Consider the following 22,890-nt stretch of genomic DNA (forward strand, 5'->3'; position numbering starts at 1 on the left):
TCTTCTTCTTTGTATCCTGCAAAGCTCAAAATTCACTATAATACAAAGACATTTCAGAAACGCTGCACTGAGTGAAACAACAGCAGTGACCTAAATGAGTCTCCAGCGTATTCAAATAGATTTTCTGTGAAGCATTAAAATCAAACTTTTGTTTCTCATCCTTTCAGTTTTGTGCTCGTGCTGTTAGTCTGAGAAGCTCCTTGTTTGAAGTCAGCTCAGGATCATAAAGACTTCAAATCTATTTGATGCCTGAGTAACTTACATACGGAGAAACATCTGGATCAAATCCACACTGAATGTTTATGTGACACATTTAAAAGAAGTCTGTTGTTCACAGTCGTGCTTGTACAGAGTGCTGACAGCTGACAGGACCTAACAGAAATAATGTGTCTGTGCTGAATGAGACACTAACATAACACATGATGATGTTCATGAGTCTGATGGAAACACTGGTTCTTTCACTCACTGGTGTCCTCACTCCAGTCCATGTGAGCTGGAACTAATGATTTGATCTTAATTGTGTCAATGTTGTTGGATCTGTTTACATATGTTATTAAAAACAGTTTTATCTAACGTGATCCTTTCATATTTTAATAAGTGTTCATTGTTATTATGGGCTGTAACAGGCTGACTGTGTCACAGAGGATTTCATCCTTTGTCCATCAGGACAGTCAGACAGAAATCTGCTTCCTGTTCCCAGTGTGAGCGTTTGTCAGCCTCACTGATGGAGGACGGCTCTCTCACAGTGTGCAGACATATTTAATTACTGCTAACAGTCACAGTTCATCGCAGCAGCTGTTTAACATGGACGTGAAAGAATCAGAGATCCAACATCTGACCTGGACCCACAGCACTGATCACTGATCACAGAGTCTGTTACACAGACTGACCGTTCTGTGGTCAAACATGAAGGCATCAACGTGACCTCTGACCTTTATCTACAGTGTTTCAGTCTATTTGAACTTTTTACTTTGAGCCTCATGATCACTGTGATAACATGTGATCATTCAGCCCCACGAGTTCATGGCTATACTGGAGGAAATGCATCTTTATTAGAAGGACCAGACCTCAGACCTCACACTTCCTTTCTTCTATTTGTCTGAAAATGAGACGTCAGCAGCATCACATTAATGTTTAAAGCTTCCACGTGGTTTACATTTCCTCCATGGAAACAGGAAGTGCTGCTTTTAATTTGAAAACACATTAATGTTTAAAGCTCCCACGTGGTTTACATTTCCTCCATGGAAACAGGAAGTGCTGCTTTTAATTTGAAAACACATTAATGTTTAAAGCTCCCACGTGGTTTACATTTCCTCCATGGAAACAGGAAGTGCTGCTTTTAATTTGAAAACACATTAATGTTTAAAGCTCCCACGTGGTTTACATTTCCTCCATGGAAACAGGAAGTGCTGCTTTTAATTTGAAAACACATTAATGTTTAAAGCTTCCACGTGGTTTACATTTCCTCCATGGAAACAGGAAGTGCTGCTTTTAATTTGAAAACACATTAATGTTTAAAGCTCCCACGTGGTTTACATTTCCTCCATGGAAAAAGGAAGTGCTGCTTTTAATTTGAAAACACATTAATGTTTAAAGCTTCCACGTGGTTTACATTTCCTCCATGGAAACAGGAAGTGCTGCTTTTAATTTGAAAACACATTAATGTTTAAAGCTCCCACGTGGTTTACATTTCCTCCATGGAAACAGGAAGTGCTGCTTTTAATTTGAAAACACATTAATGTTTAAAGCTCCCACGTGGTTTACATTTCCTCCATGGAAACAGGAAGTGCTGCTTTTAATTTGAAAACACATTAATGTTTAAAGCTTCCACGTGGTTTACATTTCCTCCATGGAAACAGGAAGTGCTGCTTTTAATTTGAAAACACATTAATGTTTAAAGCTTCCACGTGGTTTACATTTCCTCCATGGAAACAGGAAGTGCTGCTTTTAATTTGAAAACACATTAATGTTTAAAGCTCCCACGTGGTTTACATTTCCTCCATGGAAACAGGAAGTTGCTTTTAATTTGAAAACACATTAATGTTTAAAGCTTCCACGTGGTTTACATTTCCTCCATGGAAACAGGAAGTGCTGCTTTTAATTTGAAAACACATTTAAGGATGTGGAAAAGTACAAATCTGGCAGCTTTCGTTGGACATGAAGTCGGTAATGTGTCTGTGTGACAGCTGTGGAAGCACAGGAGCAACGTCTGTGGGAAAATCCACAGACTCTGTAACGCTCGGACATGTTTGAAGGAGGTTTTTCACAATAAAATCCAAGATTCAGTTTAAATGAAACGTCGTTCACCTTGTAAGGAAACATTTTGTGGACACGATCGTTGTCCAGCTAACAAAGTTAGTCCAGTGAGAGACGCAGGAGGAGCAGAGGTCAGCTCACTGTGACAGAGGTCAAACAGATGTGACAGGACACACTGGTGTGTTTCATCTCCACACACACACAAACCACAGCAACACTGACTCCACACTCAGCCTCCCAGTGACCGTGAGCTTACCCGTGACACCCTCTGTGGACCCTCTGTGTCATGTGATGGTGATACAGGACGTTTTCCACACCCAGCTCCACACTGAGTCCTGGCTTCAGTGGGTGAGTCCATCCAGCAGAGACGTGGAGACACAAAGAGCTGCTGGACAGTTTTCAGGTGTTGAGTTCAGGTTCATGGTTGTCCACTAGAACCTGATGTAGAAGCTGCAGCGAGCACACGATGATGGGGCCGAGGAGCAGCTCTTTACTCACATCTAGTGCTTTGATGTCCTTTTGCTGCTTAATAAAGTTCAGCTTTCTTCTCCTGCAGATGCTTTGACAAGTCGTTTGCTGTCCCCATGACTCAGGACCCAACAACGTCGGTGCAGCACTGACCTGCAGCCGTCTGTCTGAAGGCCTGAAACTCCTCCCACGCTGAGGTGAGCATGGTGACCTTCAGTCAGGGAAACCTGGGATTGTTTCTGTCCAGCTCAGCTGTTGTTGGCTTTGGAAGATGTGGGAACACTGAGTGGAAACATCCACTCTAAGTGGATCTTATTGGATCCCAAACTTTTCCTGATGGGACTGAAAAACATGATTGTAGTAAAGATGAGCTGTGAGTTGTGGTGGATCTCAGTCTGACTGTATTTCATTGTTGTGGAAGTCGCTCACAGATCGACCAATCAGAAGAAGGAATAAGCTCCAGTTTAAAAAAGCAGAGCTCTGAGAACACAAGCACACCTTTCATCACTCGTGTCAACAATCTGGATATGACAAGTTGTTGAGTGAAGCTGCAGCTCTGAGCAGTAATATGCACATTTCTGATTGGCTCTGTCATCTTCTGTATTGATGCATTTTCCTGTTTGTTTTGGATCAGAGTGACATTTGTTCAAATGAGGAGCATCCACAGCGTTTCTTTGTTCTGCTAATACAGCCTGACTGTGTAAATGTAGAAGATGTGCTGACGTATGGCTGTGTGCTGCTCACATACAACACTGTACAGCCATGTTTCTAAGAGCAAACACAGGAAGTGACCTCGCACAGTGTGTGTCAGCGACACAGTAGTGTATCAGTGACTGCTTCATACAAGAAGTTGTTTGGATATTTACATCATTTCATTCACACAACATCTTCAATGATAACATAACAGAGTCTGAATGAAGCTCAGGTGTTGATGCTGCTCCCTGATTGGACGCTTGGTTTCAGCTCTGCTCTCAGTCTTTCCTGCACAGGTGAAGGTAGAAAGTGTGACTGGATCTATAGACTGGAAACAGAGAAACATGCTGAACATTTGAAGCTTTGCAGCAGAAATGTTCATGTTACAAATACAGCAGAGCTGATCTGGGATCAGTGTGTTCACACCTGCAGCTACAACAAGGTTTCATGTCTCCACACGTCAGCATGTGAACTTTACTCTGACTCAGTCTGAGCAGTCAGACGCAGATTTTTAAAGTTAACACATCAGCACACACAGAGCTGAGCCCCTCCCACCTGTGCTGAGTTCAGGTGGAGGCCCCGCCTCCTTCCAGGAAGCAGCTCACCTGTGTGTCCGTGTTTAGTGGTCCAGGTGTGGAGTGGAGCTTGTTGTTGGTGTGTGAAGAAAACTGTAAGTTTGCTTTGTTTCCTCCTTTAACAGTTTGTCTTTAGGAACTTTACTGTTTGTTCAGCTCATGTTTGATTTCTTCACACAACAAACTGTGTGTGTTTGTATTTCCGGTCTCTCCATTAAAGTCAGTGTGTAATGTTTTCCTGGCTAACATCAGCTGTGTGCAGCTTAGTTCAGCACAAATCTGCCGCTCCATAGTTCACGGTAACGGACTCACAGCTGGACCAACGAGGCCGAGTGTGTCCGCCACTCTGAGCTACGTTCGTGTTTGTGTACTTGTAGTTTGTACTTTGTGAGTTCACTCAGAGCCCACAGAGGACGCAGCGTACGTGATGACGTCACAGCCCTTTACCTCCTTTACTGTCACTGTGATTAATATTTACACACGAGACACCTGCAGAGCTCTGACGCTAAGCTAGCCACACAGCATGCTAACGCTAAGCTAACGCTAAGCTAACGCTAAGCTAACACTAAGCTAACACTAAGAGCTCTTACACGAGTTAAAAATGTAATTGAGCACTTTGTGAATGAGAGCAGCAGCAGCACAGAGTTAGTTGATGGTCAGATGGTTACAGAAAGAGCAGCAGACTTTGCAAATGATCATTTATTCCAGCTGTAACTCAGACATGACGTGTAAACAGACTGTTGGCTCTCCTCAAACAGGAAGTGATGCTTCACTTTCAGCCTTCTGTGGATTTTCTTCAGTAAAAGCTGAAGTCAAACTGTCAACATGTCAGCACACAAGCTCACACATGACTGCTTCATCAACATGGAGCTCTGAGTGTTTATTAAAGGATCATTGTGTGAAAGAGGCTCTAACACAGCTGACTGCAGCCTTTAGCTGTGAGCACACAGTGTCTCACATTTACATTCACTTTACTGTCAAACACACTCAGTAACTTTAAACAGCTGCTGTTATCAAGTGAAAACAGCAAAGATTTCAGGGCTGAGCTCCAGTGTTTCTACATCCTAGTAACACCTCAGACAGTCACAACTCATCAGAGCTTCTCATCATCATCAGGACAGATTTAGGTCAATATCATTTTAATTTCTGTGTCATCATCCATCAAATGTTGACACGTAGTGGGTTTGTCATTCTCTCAGCTGACACTGAGATGAAGCAGGAAAGAAGCAGCTGATATTTGGACAGCACACATGATGAAAGGAGGATTTCAGTTGATGTGCACATGAATGATTTGTGACCCTAACTCAGCACATTGAATGACCACATCCATAATATTAAATCCTAGATGGCACAAAACATCTTGTAGCTAAATACAGATCAAACCGTTGTCATTATTCCTGCCCTATTGCAGCTAACCCATATTCAACACTTCTGAGTGCTTTGTCCCTGAAGATGAACCAATTTTCTAAACGTCCTCACTTCACTTTTGACAACCGCCTGATCCTGAATCAGTCTTGTTTTATGCCGTGTAGAAGACTCAGTTACATCAGCACGGTCTATCCAAAAGACATTAAAGATGGTGATATACATGTTAGATTTTCTCTAGGTTAGATTTTTGTAACCCATCATCATGCTCTGGAATCAGATCTTGTCACATATTATTCATAATCCATTCATAATATTCATAACCTAATTATAATCTGAGGTCCCCAGCAGAGGCTCTGCTGGTTATCCCAAAACCTTTAGGATAATGAAGGTGTGCTTAGTCTTCAATAGCTTCTGTGCCTGCAAATGAAAAACACATTTTTCTTCTCTAACAGGATCTATGGGAGACCTGCTGGACCTGAACCCAGCTGTGTGTCCTTAAAGAGTGACGCGTCTAAAGATCTTCATTGATTTTAAAGTCCAGCCTCTGTCTGCTGCAGAGAGCTGAGCTGTTAGTAACATGAACTCTCTGATTTAACTGCTTGATGTTGTTGGATATAAATGGCAGTACAAACACGTCATTCACAGTAATTGTAGAAACTAATGGTGGTGGTGCGTGTATGCGCCCAGATCAGCTGTCTGCGGCCCAGGACGGTGTAACTCCGTCACAACTATTTACATAAATCCTAACTAGGCACTTTACACAAGTGCCAACATGAGAAATTAGTGACGGTCCCATAATGAGCGCCTGGCAGAGGCTGCTTCGCAGTAAATGACAGTAACATTCGGTAAACTAAGTGTGCGCCAAGGATTTAAACAAAGGAGGATAATGGCCGCAGCAAAGAACAAACAGGATAAAACACAGAAACTTACAGTCTCATGGACGCACACCTCTGCTGACTCTCCCCACCTGCAGCTCTGACCGAACTCTCTGCGTCGAAGCGTAATGATGAGGTAGAATTGTGTCTTCTGATTGGTGAAGAGGATGGGTTGCCTTCCCGCTCATTGGCTATTTGGCAGCTGTATGCTGATATATTTACTCGGCAGATGTGGCTCTGTTCGTCAGTTCTGCCAACTGCCTTTTGTACAACCGCGTTATAATGAGGGAGCACTGTATTGAACTTGAACAAAGGTTTGAGGAAGCACGAAAGCCGTCCACACATCTGGACTCAACGTTGTTGACAGTTGAGCCGACGTATTAAAGAACTGTGACGTATAAACTTTGAAGGGGTTAAGGGCGCTTTCCCACATGAAATAAGTGTTAGTACCTTGAAGTGGCAATGAGAAGGAATGAGCCAAATCTTAAATTAACTAGAGAATAGCATGCTCTTATTGTGAAAATCTGACTCCTCCCCTACTTCAGGTGGAGTCCCGCCTCCTTCCAGGAAGCAGCTCACCTGGGTTTCTGTGTTTGGTGTCCAGCTGTGGAGCTTGTTGTTGGTGTTTGAAGAAACTGTACGTTTGTGTTGTTTCCTCCTTTAACAGTTTGTTTGTTTCTGCTCTGTGATGTTTGGACCAGATGTTCAGCTCTTATTTCAGGACACACTTTGGATCGCTTGTGTTTGAAGACACATGATTATAGATTATTGATTGATTGGAATCCACACTGATTATCAGTCAGTTACTCTGCACTTAAACATTTGTTACTGTGATCAACAGTTTAAATGGTTCTGTGTGTAACTTTAGACCCAACTGACACTAATCAGTATCGTCATGTAACATTGTTTTTCCCTTTAAACAAGGACAAAGAGATCAAATCAGTTTGTTGTTAAGAAGTTGGCATTCAGGTTTTACTGAAGTGAAAAAACACAAAACAAAGCAGCTCAGTTTAGTTCAGGGTCACTGCAAAGTCAATCAGACATAAGATTCATGTTTTAAATGCTGTGTGTGCTGATAATATCTGCATATGGAGTTTGCAAGTTTAAAATACACAAGTTTAAAAATATATTTGGACTCTTCTGCTTTTCTGTGTCTTTCTATTGTGATGAACACATTGATTGCTGCTGTCACACTCTGAGGGTTTTGTGTTTATTGTGTTTTAATCAGGGACCTGAGTCTGACTTCTTTTAGTGTTTGAAGATTTTAATCACTGTTAGTTGGTCACAGTGTGTCTCTTGTGTCTGTGTGTTGCCATCCCATTGAAGTCTTTGCAATTTTTTGTTGAACACTTTGAACTTTGTCCTTTTTGAACTATTTTCAGTCTGAATGAAGAGTCACTTGATTGTATTTAAGTTTGTTGCCCTGAATTTAGCTACAAACCTTTGCCAACGAACCAGGTTACTCTTGTATTAAATACATTTATCCAGTCACTTAATGGTACATTTAGATGAGTTAAATAGTTGAACTGATGCATGTTACGATTCTGTTTGTTGTGATGAATTCTTAGTAAATCATGACTTTAATGTAAGAGCAAAGTCTCACAGCCTCAAACGCATTTAAACCTCTCACTCCATAACTGAAGATGTGTAAGATATGAAGTGCAGAACGCAAGCCTGATACTAGTGTTTGATCTGTTTCAAATTAAACACAAATGAACTGTTCAAGGGACAAAAGTAATTAGTTGTTTGGTCCTTTGTGAATTCTTACTTGTGTGGGAAATGTTCAGATAGAAAGATCTGAACTTTTTTAACAAGAATCAGACGGTTGTGTCCAGAAGATCAGGTCTGAGTCTGTCTAAGACCTTGTGCTGCTCCTGGTCAGCAGAGGGCTCGAAGCCATCTGTTCCTGACTGCTGATGCTTTCCTTTAACATCTTTAACAAGGACTCGTTTATTCATGAAAAACAGAAGACTTGATTCAAAAACAGAAGAAACAGCGCACAGTAAAGTTACATGTAATAACATGTTTAATGTTCAAACACAGGCATAGTGTGACGCACTTAAACATGAGGAAGTTAAACATTCTTCTGTTGATGGCTGATCACTGAGGCATCACAGAAACTGATGGAGTTGATAGAACAGAACAGGAAGTGAGATATTTTAATTTACTTGACATAAAACAAATTTATTTTATGTCATGACATAAAATAAATCAAATGTATGATCTAAATCAAACCCCTGATGTCTCTTAGCCTTTATACAGCTCTGTTAAATGAGTGTTGTTACCATTGGTGCATCACTGAGATCAGGTGTTCTGAAAACTGAAACTATGCTGCATGCAGCTACTAGTTTTTCTATTTTGGTGCTATAAGTTTTCATGGACATGGTTTCCTTGGCTGAAAACACCAAAATCATTAAAATATCTTTTCATGAAAATGATGTAAGACAGAGCAGAGAGCTAATGCTGACTTTAATGCTCAGGACCCACTTCTTCTGATCGGACTGTGTTTGAGGATCTTTACAAGTTTTTCTTTCTAGTTTCTCCACAAGTTAGCTGATTTAAAACAAACAAACAATCAAACAAAAACCTTGTTCACATGCCATCAAGATAAAACAACAAAAATCCAAACCCTGCTGCAGATCTGGTGTTCTCCATATTAGGCTACGTTCACACTGCAGGCGAAAGCGCATCAAATCTGACTTTTTTGACCCTATGTGACCCAAATCCCATCATGGTGACAGTGTGAACGGCACAAATCTGATATTTTCAAAGCCGATCTGGGTCACTTTCGTATGTGGTCTTAAATCCGATACATATCTGATGTTTTTGAAAGCTGCTGCTTGATGGTCATGTCGCATTAAATCCGTCTTTTACGTCACTGACACGAGACAGACGCCAATTAACAGCGCTGGAGAAGACATCGTGAACGCTTCCTGACCATCCAGTGAAACTGTTGGGAAGACAACGTTGGAGAAACGTGAACATTTTATTTGTTCTGTATAATCTGCAGATTCTGACAGAAATCTGCAACTATCCTTTGAAGCAGCGCTCCTCTAAAACAGCAATAAGGATCATTATTAGGTTATTTACATTATTATGTAAATAACAAAATAACTTAAAGCAAAATTGGGAAACGTAAAGTCTGAAGTCTTTATATTAAGGCCATCAGTCAAACAATACTGTTGCTCTGGGTCTAAACAGAGCGCGTTGTGTGTGACGTCTTCTTTTGCGCATGCGGCCGCTTTGAGCGTTCACACTAGAGCGCGTTTGCTGTCACATTTTATTTGTAGTGTGAACGAGCAGACAAAACAATCAGATTTGATCAAAAAATCTGAATTGAGCATCAAGACCTGCAGAGTGAACGTAGCCTTAGAGAATGGTGAGCTGCTAAATGTGTTTTATGTGGTAGCATCCAGTGAAACAGCATTTATACAGTCTAGCACTGACTCAGTTCACTAACCAGGTTCAAGGAAATAACTGGAAGATTTCCCAAACAGAGAAATCATGCTGGGATCTTTGTTCCCGCTATGAACTCTAATACAGTACAGATCTACATGTCAGGGGAGAAAATATAAGAAACAAAGATTTCCAATAAAACACATAGAAAATCTGTTTTTCAGGTTCAGATTCATTTTCTGAATCTCCGCAGCGACACGTGGAGGAAGTGGTGGCCCTAAGCAGCAGATACTGTTTGTAGAAGTAAGAGCTGATGTGAATTGAGCAGCATGGATCAGTGTGAGGACAGAGAGGAGGGAGTCCCTCCCTCTAAAAGCACTCTGTGTGGGGAACATGAGAGCCAGACCGAAGCTCAGAGGTGAGATGACCATCTCTAACTGTCCATGACTCTTCTCCATGTCACAGCTCAGCACTCACATCACTGCTCCATCATTATTCACAGGAACCAGCCTGGACCTCCACCCAGCTCTGTGTCCTATGAAAGTAACTCAGTCAAAGATGTCATTAAGAGATTTGAGCAAAGACAGTCAGCTGAGAAAAGGTAAGCTAACACCAATAATATCAGCTGATATGTGATGAGAATTTTACTGAAGAGTTATAACTTTTTCAGGATCCATCAGAGACTCAAACCTGGACCTCCACCCAGCTCTGTGTCCTTACAGAGTGACCGGTCTAAAGATGCTGATATTGACTTTAAATCAGGCGTGTGTCGTCCTGCAGAGAGGTAATGTGTGTGTAAATGTTGTTGTGTGTTTGTGAATAAATCCTCCATCATGTTTAATGTCAGCTCTGTTTCACACACATGTTCATATGTGCAGCGCTGTGTGTTGGAGTGTTTCCACAAACACAGCAGATACTCAGAGATTATTTTTAGGAAGAGGAGATGTTCTCAAACTCTCTGTCCTGAAACTCTTCACTCAGTCTGATCCCCACTTCCTGCTCCTCAGCAGTGCTGCCATCTTCATCAACCAGGACAGAAATGAACTGAACTGTTGTTTCCTCATCAACTTCTTTCTGTCTGCTGAATCTGTAGTGAATCAAAGTGAAACGTGTGAAAATGCAGCTGTTAATGATCCAGTTTGTTAGATGAACGTGTGAATGTTGCAGTGTGCTGTTAAACAGTAACACAGTAACTGTGACGTGTCCTGATCTGACAGTAGATCATGTTTGTGTTCTTGGTCACATGACACAGGTCAGCTGTTCACACAGAGTTCATCTTGATAGGCTGGACCAGTTTGGAATAATACTGGGAGTAATGGTTCTTATATGGAGCTTTTCTCCTCTGAGCACTTTGATACTCGCCTCATTCACACATGGAAAGCAGTGCAAATAAATGCAAACACGGTTTTCCTGCACTCATCTTTTATCAGGATGATGTCAGTGTGAGCTGTTGTATGAAAAAAACAAGTATGAAAAAAGTGTTTCACAGTTTTACTTTGAAAAACAAACAAACTGTGCTGCAGGTGAACAGTTTGATGGTTGGAATGAACAAACAAACAGACTCAGCAGCGCACAGACGTCCCAGCTTCATATATCGTTGTTAAACTTAACGTAGGAATCACAAACATTCAGAGATGAACTTACACACTTGGCTTTATACGTACTTTGAGTTGAAACGTACTTGATCTGTGAATGATGACGTTTCACAAGTACACACAAGTACATTTACTGAGAAACTGCCTTTGAAACAAAGTTCAGTTAGAAAAACACTGAAGTCATTCAGGGAATTATGATCTTTGTGTTTTTACAGAGTTTAAAACACAACAAAGAAGTGTCAGTGATCAGGATAACAGTGGAAGGACTCTGGAGGATCATTTGTATTATTGATCATTTTGATCTCTGACAGAGAAACTACAAATACAGATGCAACAAGGGAAGCAGCAAAAGTGACTGAACACAGCTTTTAGAGGCTAAATTCACATTTCAATCATCAAAGTGTGTGTGTGTGTGTGTGTGTGTGTGTGTGTGTGTGTGTGTGTGTGTGTGTGTGTGTGTGTCCATGGTTCCTCCACAGAGTGGAGCAGCAGAGCTCAGAGGTTCCCAGTGGTCAGTCTGCCCAGCAGCATCAAACACAGCTGGACTCCATATTTATGGTCTGTACATGTACAACAACTACTTTATTATTATTAATAATACATTTATTTATAGGTCCCTTTCAGAACACCAAGGACTCTGTGGACTAAATGTCCAAAAGAAACAAACTTTGAAATCAGACGGTGCAAATGTGATCACAGGCAATGTTCCCTCTAAGCTGCGCGTGTGCAATTGTGCACTGCTGCCACGTCTCTGTGCACAGAAAATCTGCATTGCACACAAAACAAAATCCACCTGAATTGAAATTAAAGTAAATACGTTAACAATTCTGTTTTGCAGTGTTAGTCAGTGACTGGCTGCTCCCGTATGGGATTACAACGATGCCACCTTATCCCATAGTCCAGCCAATGATGTGATTCACATTCGTATATACGCAGCTAATCAACGTGGTTGACAGGCTATGACAGCGTCCTTATGTGCGACACCGGTGTTTTAGTGAGCAAAGCGGCTGATGTGGAGTGAAGTTAATGACAACGTGTACAACCATTGGAGATGTGAGCAGGAAAGACGAACAACTGACGGGAAAAGTTTGGACTTTATACCAGTTTTTAAATTGTGTTGATCGACCACGTAAAACCAGAGTTATGATAAAAATATCTGCAATGTTTGTTTTTCTTCCTGAATACTGTCGTTGTTTATATTTACTGCAGGAAGAAACGGTACAAACGGCGTTTTATAAGGAAAACGCTCGAAAGCCTGTGAGCAAAAACAACACCAAAAATCCCCACCCTTTCCTAATGGTCGAAAAATGTACCATGTCTTATAAAACTGCGTTTTATAAGGACAACGCTCAAAAGCGCTCTCCGCCTGTGAGCAAAGATGAAACCAAACCAACCCAACCTTTCCTATTGGTGGAAAAATGCACCATGTCGACCAATCAAAAAATGATATGGCAACATGGCATTTAGTTGTTTAGGAAGGAGGAAGTTTTAGGAGTGACGGCGTGTTTGAGATGTGAGAGATTTGCGACGTTTAGCGGAACTCTTGTGTAGTTAGTGTGTAGTTAGTGTGTAGTTAGTGTGTAGTGTAGTCAATAGTTTTGTTGTGTGTGTCAGAACAATGAGGCGACTGCTGAGTGTTACAGGTGTTACAGCAGTGATACATCTGCTGCTGTCAGGCCTGCAGGTATCAGGCTGTTGTTCTCCTTCATCTCATAGTGGACAGAAAATATTTTTTGGAGTTGCACAAATAATTTGTGTGGCATCAGATTTGATGCAGAACAGCTGATTGTTCTGTAAATAGTTTGAAATGTTTATTTAAAAACGCCTTGGCTGCATTTTTAGGTGAACAGCTGCAAAAAACTGGGGCGGCTGTAGCTCAGGTGACAGAGCAGGTCAGCCACTAAACAGAAGGTCGGTGGTTCGATCCCAGGCTGCCTCCTTGCTGCATGCCAAATATCCTTGGGCAAGATACTAACCCAATGTTTGCCTACTGGTGGTGGTCAGAGGGCCCAGTGGCGCCAGTGTCCGGCAGCCTCGCCTCTGTCAGTGCGCCCCAGGGCAGCTGTGGCTACAATGTAGCTGCCATCACGAATGTGTGTGTGAATGACTGAATGTAGTGTAAAGCGCTTTGGGGTCCTTAGGGACTGAGTAAAGCTCTATACAAATGCAGGCCGTTTACCATTTACTTTCAAAATTGGAGTTCAAGTTATTTTTACTTCCAATAGTGTTAACATGCTACACAGGTCATGAACAAGGTTGTTTTACATTTTCATTGTAAGTGGGCTAAAGTAGTTAATTAAAAGTAGTCTAACATAAATGCTGTAATTTGATTACTTTAATAAACATGTAACTTGGATGATTCGATGCTGGCGTGACCACAGTGCACACGTCTGCTGTTGCTCACAGTGGTCCAAGGGACGCTCAGGGAGTTTGTGTATGGAAATAATTAATTAATTAAATAGTTATGACACATGTAATTAATTAATTATTGACACATTTAATTAATTATTTATGTATTTCACATTTTAATTAATTATTGACACATGTAATTAATTAATTATTGACACATTTAATTAATTATTTATGTATTTCACATTTTAATTAATTATTGACACATTTAATTAATTATTTATTGACACATTTAATTAATTATTTATGTATTTCACATTTTAATTAATTATTGACACATTTAATTAATTATTTAATGATATATTTATTTATTTCATTTTGGCAGTCCTGGCGCCTGGCTCTCATCATGAAATAATTTTATCTGTCAACCTCACCCATCAAACTCAGGGGGCGGGGTTAACGCTGATCGACTCAAAACCATTGCTTTGGCCTGGTGGCCATTGTTTTTAGCACACACAACAACCAGCATGTGGAAACTAACAGAACTGAACTTTGAAAAACCCTGTTTGTGTGTCACCAAATACAGTTTTAATATTTTTTTTAGCCGAGAATGTAGTGGTTTAATCTTCATGTGTCTGGTCGGTTTCTCAAGATACAGCCTCTTTGCAAAAGTGCTTCGATGATTTCGGAGATGTCTGCCCAGTCTCGCGGCAAAGCGTGTTTAGACCCGCTCGCCTCGCAAGCAATCGAGCTGTTAATACCACCGACAAAGCGCAGGCCCCGGTACACAGCTGTAATAACCCCGCTGACACGGACTTATTTTACTGAGGTTATATTTATCGGGGATTTATTTCCTGATGTTCTTATGTGTCCTACGTGTTTCAGTCGCCAATTCTGAATTATAACTAACATTAAAAACATGTTTAAGGAGGAGAGAGAGCAAATAAATTTGATTAACAGCTGATCTTTGGGTTTTTGTTCAGTCATCAGCGTGACCTGTGTATAAACGCATAAAAGAGATAACGTTGGTGTTTCCGTCATGTAGTAACTGCTGGCTTTAACTGTACAAAGGTTGTTCGAAACTATGACACACATACAGACTTCATGATGTTCGGCTAATATTTTTATTGTGAATATTAATCATGAGGGTAAACGGACCTGTACACCACGGAGCAAGATCAGCATATCCACGATATCTTCAGTTAACCCAGAGTTTCCCAGCTGACTAATCTAACGGTCATCTACGAATAATTCACGGGTCATATCAATATGATTTTACAGAAAAGCATCCTTAATACTGCCAACTATTCCAGAGACGTGAAAATCTACAGCATAAAGAACACAAAAATATAGCAGTCTAACGCAACACTGTAACAGAGATGAACCGTCAGTTTGTCACAGATCAAAGTGGAATGAAAGCGATTGGTTGAACAGGTGTGATCTGTGTTTTCTGCATTTTCATCAGCGTAAGAGACTCAGCAGCAGATTAGAATAACAGTTATACATTTAATAAATCACCAAATGAACGCAAGAAACGAGCAAACCTGTTCCGACAATTTGAGTTTGTGTTCCCTCAGCTGCAGACTGTTTAAATGTTTGAGAGGAAGATTAGATATAAAGCAAACATCAAACATAGACTCAGTCTGCGTTCATATTTGATATGAGGCCAGGACGGATAATGGCTGTGTCCTGTTTTAAGATCATACATGTAAAATTGTTGTCTGACCTCCGTCGATCCAGCCGCTCAGAGTTAACTGAAGTTAACCTGGATAAATTATAGTTAAGGAGTATCACAGATAACACCCACGTGAGCTGTGTGACTGTTCACCACTACACTGAAATCAGTAGCTATTATGGAAATACACGTGCTATTTCATAAACTATGATATAAATACTAAAGTCCTGCTAACATGTTTAGTTTTAAAGGACACCTTCCTGCCTTATTAGCAGTATTAGTTTTCTTCTAACATCCAGAAGTCTGCACCATGTGTTTCATAGTTTGTAACAAACCTTTGACAGTTAAACATAACATGACCGAAAAAGCAAAAAAATAAATAAATGAATAAAAAGAGAGAGAGAAAAAAAATCACACAAATTATATGTTAACCTCATTTATTTTTAGTTAAGTAAACTCAAAAAAATCTAACAGATCGCTGGTGCTTAGAATACAGTTGAATAACTATTAAAAAACAGATGATATAATATTTCTGTCCAGGTTGCAGTCTGCATTATGAACATGTAGTTGGAAACTCTGCTCCTCTCGGTGGAAATGCGCCTTCTCTTTCCTCTTTGTATAAAAACATTTTAAAAGTCAGTTTAATCTCAAACTTCACTGTTAAATCCAAAACACACCAGATAAAGAAAAGCGAATGGTTCAGTCTAACACATGTGCCAGTGAACCATTAAACGTCTGTAAAACTGTGCAGTTCTGAAACGTAACTTTAACCTCAGCCAAACCGATTTGCTCAGTTGTAAATAAAACAGCGAAGTAAACGTGACCCGACAGACAAAACCTGAGTGAATTACAGTGGGGCAAAAAAGTATTTAGTCAGCCACCGATTGTGCAAGTTCCCCCACTTAAAATGATGACAGAGGTCAGTAATTTGCACCAGAGGTACACTTCAACTGTGAGAGACAGAATGTGAAAAAAAAATCCATGAATTCACATGGTAGGATTTGTAAAGAATTTATTCGTAAATCAGGGTGGAAAATAAGTATTCTCAAAGTGGAGAAGAGCTTTTCGCACAAGTATGTGCTACCAAAAAGGCACATGGTCCGCTTGAACATTCGGGAAAGCCGAGGGAAACTAGGGCTCAATTCTCTCAAAAATTGTCCAAGCTTGTCTGCTTTTCCACTCACCTCCCTGAACTTTGCTTTGAGTTCAGAGTTGCACTGCAGCTCAATGAGCTCCATTTGAAGCACAGAAGGGGCATCTTGCACATCAAAGGAGAAGGGGTCCGCAAAAATTTGAAAGGTGGCTCTGTGTGTCTTGAAGTCAACAAATCTGTGATCAAATTCCTCCTGTAGCCTCAAAATGACATAAACATACTTGTCAGCACTGAATGGTGTGCCTGCATCCACGAGTGCCTTGCATGCTGGGAAATGGCAAAGGTTTGTCTGAGAGAGCTGAGCTTTCCAGAGCGCAAGTTTTGTGGAGAATGCTCTCACGTTGTCATAGGCAGCACTGACAAGTTGCCCCTGGCCTTGTAACGTCTTGTTCAGTACATTAAGCTCATGTGTTATATCAACAAGAAAAGCTAAGTCCATGAGCCATTTGGGATCAGTTAGCACAGGAACACTAACTCCATCCTTCTCCATGAAGGCTTCACTTCTGCTCTCAACTCAAAAAGTCTCTTTAATACATTTCCCCTGCTGAGCCAACGTACCTCAGTGAAGTCGAGCACATCCCCATATTCTGACTCCATTTCCTCTAAAAAAGCACAGAACCTTCGGTGCTTTAAGCCCCTGGATCTGATTTGGTTGATGCATTTCACAACAATAGACATCACATTGTCAAACTTCAGGCATTTGCTGCAAAGGACCTGCTGATGGATAATGCAGTGCAGAGCAACGGCCTCCTCCACGCCTTCCTCTTCCAGTTTTTTTTGAACAAGTGCCACCAGTCCATTTTTCCTCCCTGTCATTGATGGCGCTCCATCTGTTGTTATTCCAACAAACCTCTTCCATGGCAAACCAATATTCTCAATGGCATCACACAGCTTGTAAATATCTGCTGAGCCGTGGTCTGGCCATGCATTGGAATTACTGTGAGCAGCTCCTCCATCACTTCAAAACTGTCATCAACACCACGGACATACATTGGGAGCTGGGCAGTGTCGGTGATGTCTGTGGTCTCATCAAGAGCGACTGAGTATACACTGAAACATTTGGCTTTCTCACACAGTTGGTCATAATGTCACTTGACAGGTCAGAAATGCGATCTGCTGCGGTGTTGGCAGAAAGGCTGATGTTGCTAAACTGACCTTTCTTTCCCGGACAGACAATATTTGCAGCCTGCAATATGCACTTTTAGAGAAATTCACCTTCTGTGAATGGCTTCCCTGCTTTAGCAATCATCTCACTAACCACGTGGCTTCGACTGCTGCATTATTCTCTTTGGTTGCTTTCTTGAAGAAATCTTGCTGCCTCAGTAGATCTGTTTTAAGACTGGCAACCCGGTTCGCTCTCTCATCTCCCTGGTGTTTTGCATCCACCTCAGCATGTCTAGTTGTGTAATGACGTTTCAAATTGTATTCCTTGTGCAGCGCAACTTTCTCTGTGCAAATAAGACAGGTCGGGGTGCCCCTGTGCTCAACAAAGAAATATTGCATTTCCCACTTTTCCTGAAATTGTCGGTGCTCATCACCAACCTTTCTCTTCACCGCAGGCTTTGAAAAAGACATGTTTGGGGCTATGTAACATTTATAATTCTACTTGGTGTCCGCGTTTGCCCAATAGAAAGGAGGAAGCCAGCCAGGCACAGAAAAGAAAGAAACACTCCAGGGCAACGCTGCTGTAACTTTTACTCTTTGAGAAATGTTTCCCTGCTTGCATCAAGCCCGGCTGGTGTCCCCTGAGATCCATATCCCACCCTGATTGGTGGGTTAATTCAGCTCCGCACACAACACTGTAAAGTGTCATACATTATCAAACTAACATTAAATTTTCAGATTAAGGTGGGGGCCAAACACTATCGTCCTGCGAGCCGCAAGTTTGAGACTCCTGGTGTAGGAGGACACCTACTCTGTGTCTGGTTAAGTATAAGAGCCCTTTGTTAGGGGGACCACTGGACTCTTAGCACCAGCTTTGGGGTCACAGGGTCACATCTGGAACACACACACACACACACACACATACCTACACTATGCACAGACTGGTACTCTTTGTTCATACCTGTGTAAGACGTCATATGTTAATGAACTTCTGCATATTCTTGTAACCTCAATAAAGAGCAGTGTTACGAGGGAGCAGACGAGAGCGACTGAGGTCAAGTGAAGGAACGGCGCTGTCACAGTTCTCTCCCTCATGAATTGTCTGGTTCCAGCGGTGGGTCTGTGCTAGACGACCCATCACCAGCTTTTTCCAGCTTTTTCCACTGGTTACCAGTACGTGGTAGAATCCACTTCCAGATCTTGTTGTTTGTCTTTAAATCTCTGAATGGATTGGCTCCATCTTATCTCTCTTTAACAAAATAATCCAAGTCGAGCCCTCAGGTCTGCAGATAAGTAGCTTCTGACCAGAACTAGACGTAAAAACAGAGGTGAGCTTTATCGATCGCTGCAGCCAAACTCTGGAACAGTCGCCCTTCACATCAGGTCGTCACCAACACTCGACATTTTTAAAACCCGGTTGGAAACACATTTGTACTCTGTAGCTTTCAATCCTGACGAGTCTTTATAGTAATTACTGTGTATGTTTCCTATTTTCTCTCTACTCTGTGCAGCACTTTGGCTCAAGCTGTTTTTAAATGTGCTGATAAATAAATGTAGATTTCTTTGAATAAAACAGTGGAGCCGAGCTTTGAGCTCAGTGTGTAACAGTGTGTGTATGAGAGCCATGTAATGTCCATGTGTGCATGCTGACTGTGCTGCTCTGACCCCCCTCCTCCTTTCAGGGTGGAGCCTGCTGGAGTCCGATGGTTGAGACCAGGTCTGAGGAAGTGTAAGTGTGTTTTTAATGGGATTCATGAAAACAAAGCAGCACACATTCAACCATCTTCATCATGTCAGGAGTCATCATCAAAGTGTCAATCAATGAACAGATGATGGATCAATAACTGCAGCTGGATTGTGTTTGTTCTCTCCATCAGATTCCTGTCAACTCACAATCGACACAAACACAGTGAACACAAACCTCCAACTGTCTGACAACAACAGGAAGGTGACGCATGTGGAGGAGGTTCAGTCATATCCTGATCATCCAGACAGATTTGATGTTCATCAGCTGCTGTGTAGAGATGGTCTGACTGGTCGCTGTTACTGGGAGGTCGAGTGGAGAGGAAGAGTTTATATATCAGTGAGTTACAGAAGCATCAGAAGGAAAGGAGGCAGTGATGACTGTGTGTTTGGATACAATGATCAGTCCTGGAGTCTGAGCTGCTATTATAATGGTCCTCGTTATGTCAGGCACAATAACAACTGCACATCCATCTCCTCCTCCTCCTCCTCCTCCTCTGTCTCTAACAGAGCAGCAGTGTATGTGGACTGTCCTGCTGGCACTCTGTCCTTCTACAGAGTCTCCTCTGACACTCTGATCCACCTCCACACCTTCAACACCACATTCACTCAAACTCTTTATCCTGGGTTTAGACTCTGGTCTCGTGGTTCCTCAGTGTCCCTGTGCTGAGTGGGGTGTAAAGAGTGTCTCCTGTTACAGAAACACTCTGACTGTTGAACAGATAGTTCAGTCTGTACATGTCTGTCTCTTTCACTCACAAACACGTTTTCAGATTCATGGATTCAATCAGTTGATGTTTGAAACTCTTCTAAATGATTCCTTGTAAACTTCTTCCTCTTCAGTCACAAACAAACAGGAAGTGATGTCACATGTGTTCCTGTCCACACAGCAGAATGAGTCTATTGCTGACAGTGATGTACAAACAGAGTGAGCATTTCTGAGGCCCAAAATAAACTGAGTAGTTCACTGAATGAACAATGGACTGTGAGCTCAGTTCCTTCATCATTAGTATGGATTATATATGTATATGTATATATTAGTATCATATATATCAGGTGCTGCTGCTGCTGGTTTCAGTCATTGTGCAAATGTGCTGTTTTGTAAGGTTGTAAAGCTGCAGTCAGCTGAGACTGAAGAAGTCACCTGATCAGTGAGCAAACGTTTGTGAAAACGTCCAGATGAACAGAATCAACCTTTTGGGATCAGCCAGCAATGCAGCATCATTGTTGTTCAGGTTCAGAGGTTTGCAGGAATGAACTGATGACCAGAAACAGCTGCAAAGTCCAATAAAATACCAGCTGGAGTTCAGCTGCATTTGAAGAAGTCAAAGAAAAGTTAAGGATGGCAAAGGGCGATGTTTTCTTCCAAAGAACTGAAAACATGGTCGACGCCTCATTAGAAGAATAATCTGGACATTTGTGAGGAACTCTAACCAAGAAAGCAACACAAGAAAGCAACGTTCAAACAGATCCAACAGACAGTTTCCATGACTGGAAGTGTTGAGTGTAAAAATGCTACATTGCATTATTGCATCCTCTCACCACAGGAGGTGCTGTTGGCACCACTGATTGCTGATCAGCTGTTCTCTGATGATCTGATTGATACTGTGAATAACGGGACTCACTGAACTCTGTGACACAGTGAAGATTACAGAGTTTAACTTCAACATCTGACTGACGTCACACAGACAGAAGGATGAACCAGTGAGGCACAGAACACAGTTACTGGAGTCCCACTGGCATTGGGATCAATACTACAATACACAATCACATGTGTCCACGTGATGCAGTTTGAAGAGCAATAAGATGTCTCTGTATGAGGAGGCGGGGTCACAGGAGGTTCACAGAAACTCTGCAGCAGCATCATCAGCTCACATGGAAACTTTGATGATTCACTTCTGTGGTGTTTTTACAGAAACACGTCACAAAATTAGCTCCACCTGTTTTGTGTGTGAGCTTTGAGTTTCTTGTCTTCATTCTGGATTCTTGTGTTGCTGTTTTTACACACAGCAGATATTTCCTGGTTGCTTCCTTGATGACCACATGAAGCTTTCTGAAGCTTGGATTGAAAACGCTTCATTACTCAAAGCTTTCCAACACAGGCCTCTGTGCTGCCATCTGGTGGACAAACATATGAAGTGCAGCGTGAAGCTACAAATTAAACTGCTTCAGCTACGTTTATATATAACATACTATAACCTATATAACTATATGTATAGTGTATTATGTAGGTTTTAGAGCTGGGGGTAGAATTGCTGATGGCCTGGTTGTTATTTATGTTCCCCATGCTTCACCAGCTCTCACACAACATCTGCATCAATGATCCACACCCTTATAAACCTCTGAATCAGGTCCTGAAGCTGTGACGTCCTGAGTGAAGACCTCACTGATCACATGACTCTGGTCACCTGGACTCAGTGTTTCTGAAGCAGTGTGCTGGGTTTTTAAAAATACGTGGCTGCTGCCTGATGTTGGGCCCACAGAGGAAGACGACTCACTCGCTCTTCTTCACTTCCTCCTTAAACATGTGGAAGGAGAGCAAAGTGCTGCCAGACTCTTATTTCTGACAGGAACAGAAGAAACCACAGCAAACTGTTCCAGTTCTTCATCTTCATCACAATCTATTTATTTCTGATGGTGTCTTCAGTCTGAGGGTTTGAAGTTTCCATGTCTGTGTGATGTGTGGTGTGAAGGCTGCTGGTTAAACTGGGACTCACTGTTTAAAGCACTGAGTGCTCATAGAGAGATGCTCCATGAGTCCCAGTACAGACTACAAACATGGTGGAAACTTAGCTTTGATATCCACACACTCTGCACGTCTGTGAGTAACTGTGATGAAGATGTGCAGAGATCTGTGTACAAACAGGAGAAAGACTGTAAAGACTCTGTGCTTCTAACAGCCTCTGTTAACATATGTGAGGCTGTTTGTTGTTGTTGCCATGGAGCTTTTCACTGTTTGGGTCAGCAGGTCATGTGATCAGGTTTGTTCTGTGAAAGCTGGACGATGGTTCAGTGTCAGGGTTTGTTTGCATTCATCAATAAATATCTAAATAAATCAAAGACTCCATGTTTGTTCTTTCATCATGTGACCTCTGCTCATCCATCTCTGTGTGTATCAGGATACATTTAGTTCATAATACACAGAAAAATCAGAGTTATTACCTGTAATAAATGTGAAAGTAAAGATTCCTGCAGTGATAACCAGGCAGGACTGAAACACATCCAAGCTGTCACCACGGTAACAGCACCGTCCATCCACAGGTGAGGGGAGGAGCAAAAAGAGAGACTTTCACCATTTTATACTAAAAACACTCAACTAATGTTTCTAATATGAAACAAATAAGCCCACATTAATGTGAGCATTTATTCAATAATAATAATCATGATTTCCTCCTGATCTCATTTCCATAGCAGAGAAAACTGTGGTGTATATTGAGGTGGAGGGTGTGGTCTATGGCCACTGTTGGGAAGGTTTCTTTTAAAATGTATTCCAGTACAGAATACGTAATACATGCCCCAAAATATATTTTGTAACGTATTCCGTTAAGTTACTCGATGTGAGTAACGTATTCTGAATACTTTGGATTACTTAATATATTGTTATGCTTTTTACAACTACATGAATGTTGCTATCACATCC

General features: G+C 41.5%; 1 protein-coding gene and 1 long non-coding RNA gene across 5 annotated transcripts in view; both read left to right on the forward strand.

The window, feature by feature from the left end:
- The window catches only part of LOC146490519 (uncharacterized), a 184,542-nt gene that overhangs the window by 49,592 nt on the left and 112,060 nt on the right, over window positions 1-22,890 (forward strand). Inside the window, exons 2-4 of one of the 4 annotated variants that reach the window (XM_085152978.1) lie at window positions 9,856-10,049; window positions 10,134-10,232; window positions 10,302-10,415. In XM_085152978.1, coding sequence (XP_085009104.1) covers window positions 9,961-10,049; window positions 10,134-10,232; window positions 10,302-10,415 — 302 coding nt within the window. In that variant the 5' untranslated portion in view covers window positions 9,856-9,960. Of the gene's footprint in view, window positions 1-9,120; window positions 10,050-10,133; window positions 10,233-10,301; window positions 10,416-22,890 lie in introns of those variants that run through there. The other 3 variants (XM_085152980.1, XM_085152979.1, XM_085152981.1) reach the window with 3 other exon arrangements.
- Window positions 16,302-22,504, forward strand: LOC146490520 (uncharacterized). The gene is made up of 2 exons (XR_014872710.1): window positions 16,302-19,236; window positions 19,385-22,504. It is a non-coding gene; the product is annotated as an uncharacterized LOC146490520 (long non-coding RNA).

This window comes from Neolamprologus multifasciatus, unplaced genomic scaffold (genome assembly GCF_963576455.1).
Source record: "Neolamprologus multifasciatus unplaced genomic scaffold, fNeoMul1.2 chr03_unloc_1, whole genome shotgun sequence".
In the NCBI taxonomy this organism is placed as follows: domain Eukaryota; kingdom Metazoa; phylum Chordata; class Actinopteri; order Cichliformes; family Cichlidae; genus Neolamprologus; species Neolamprologus multifasciatus.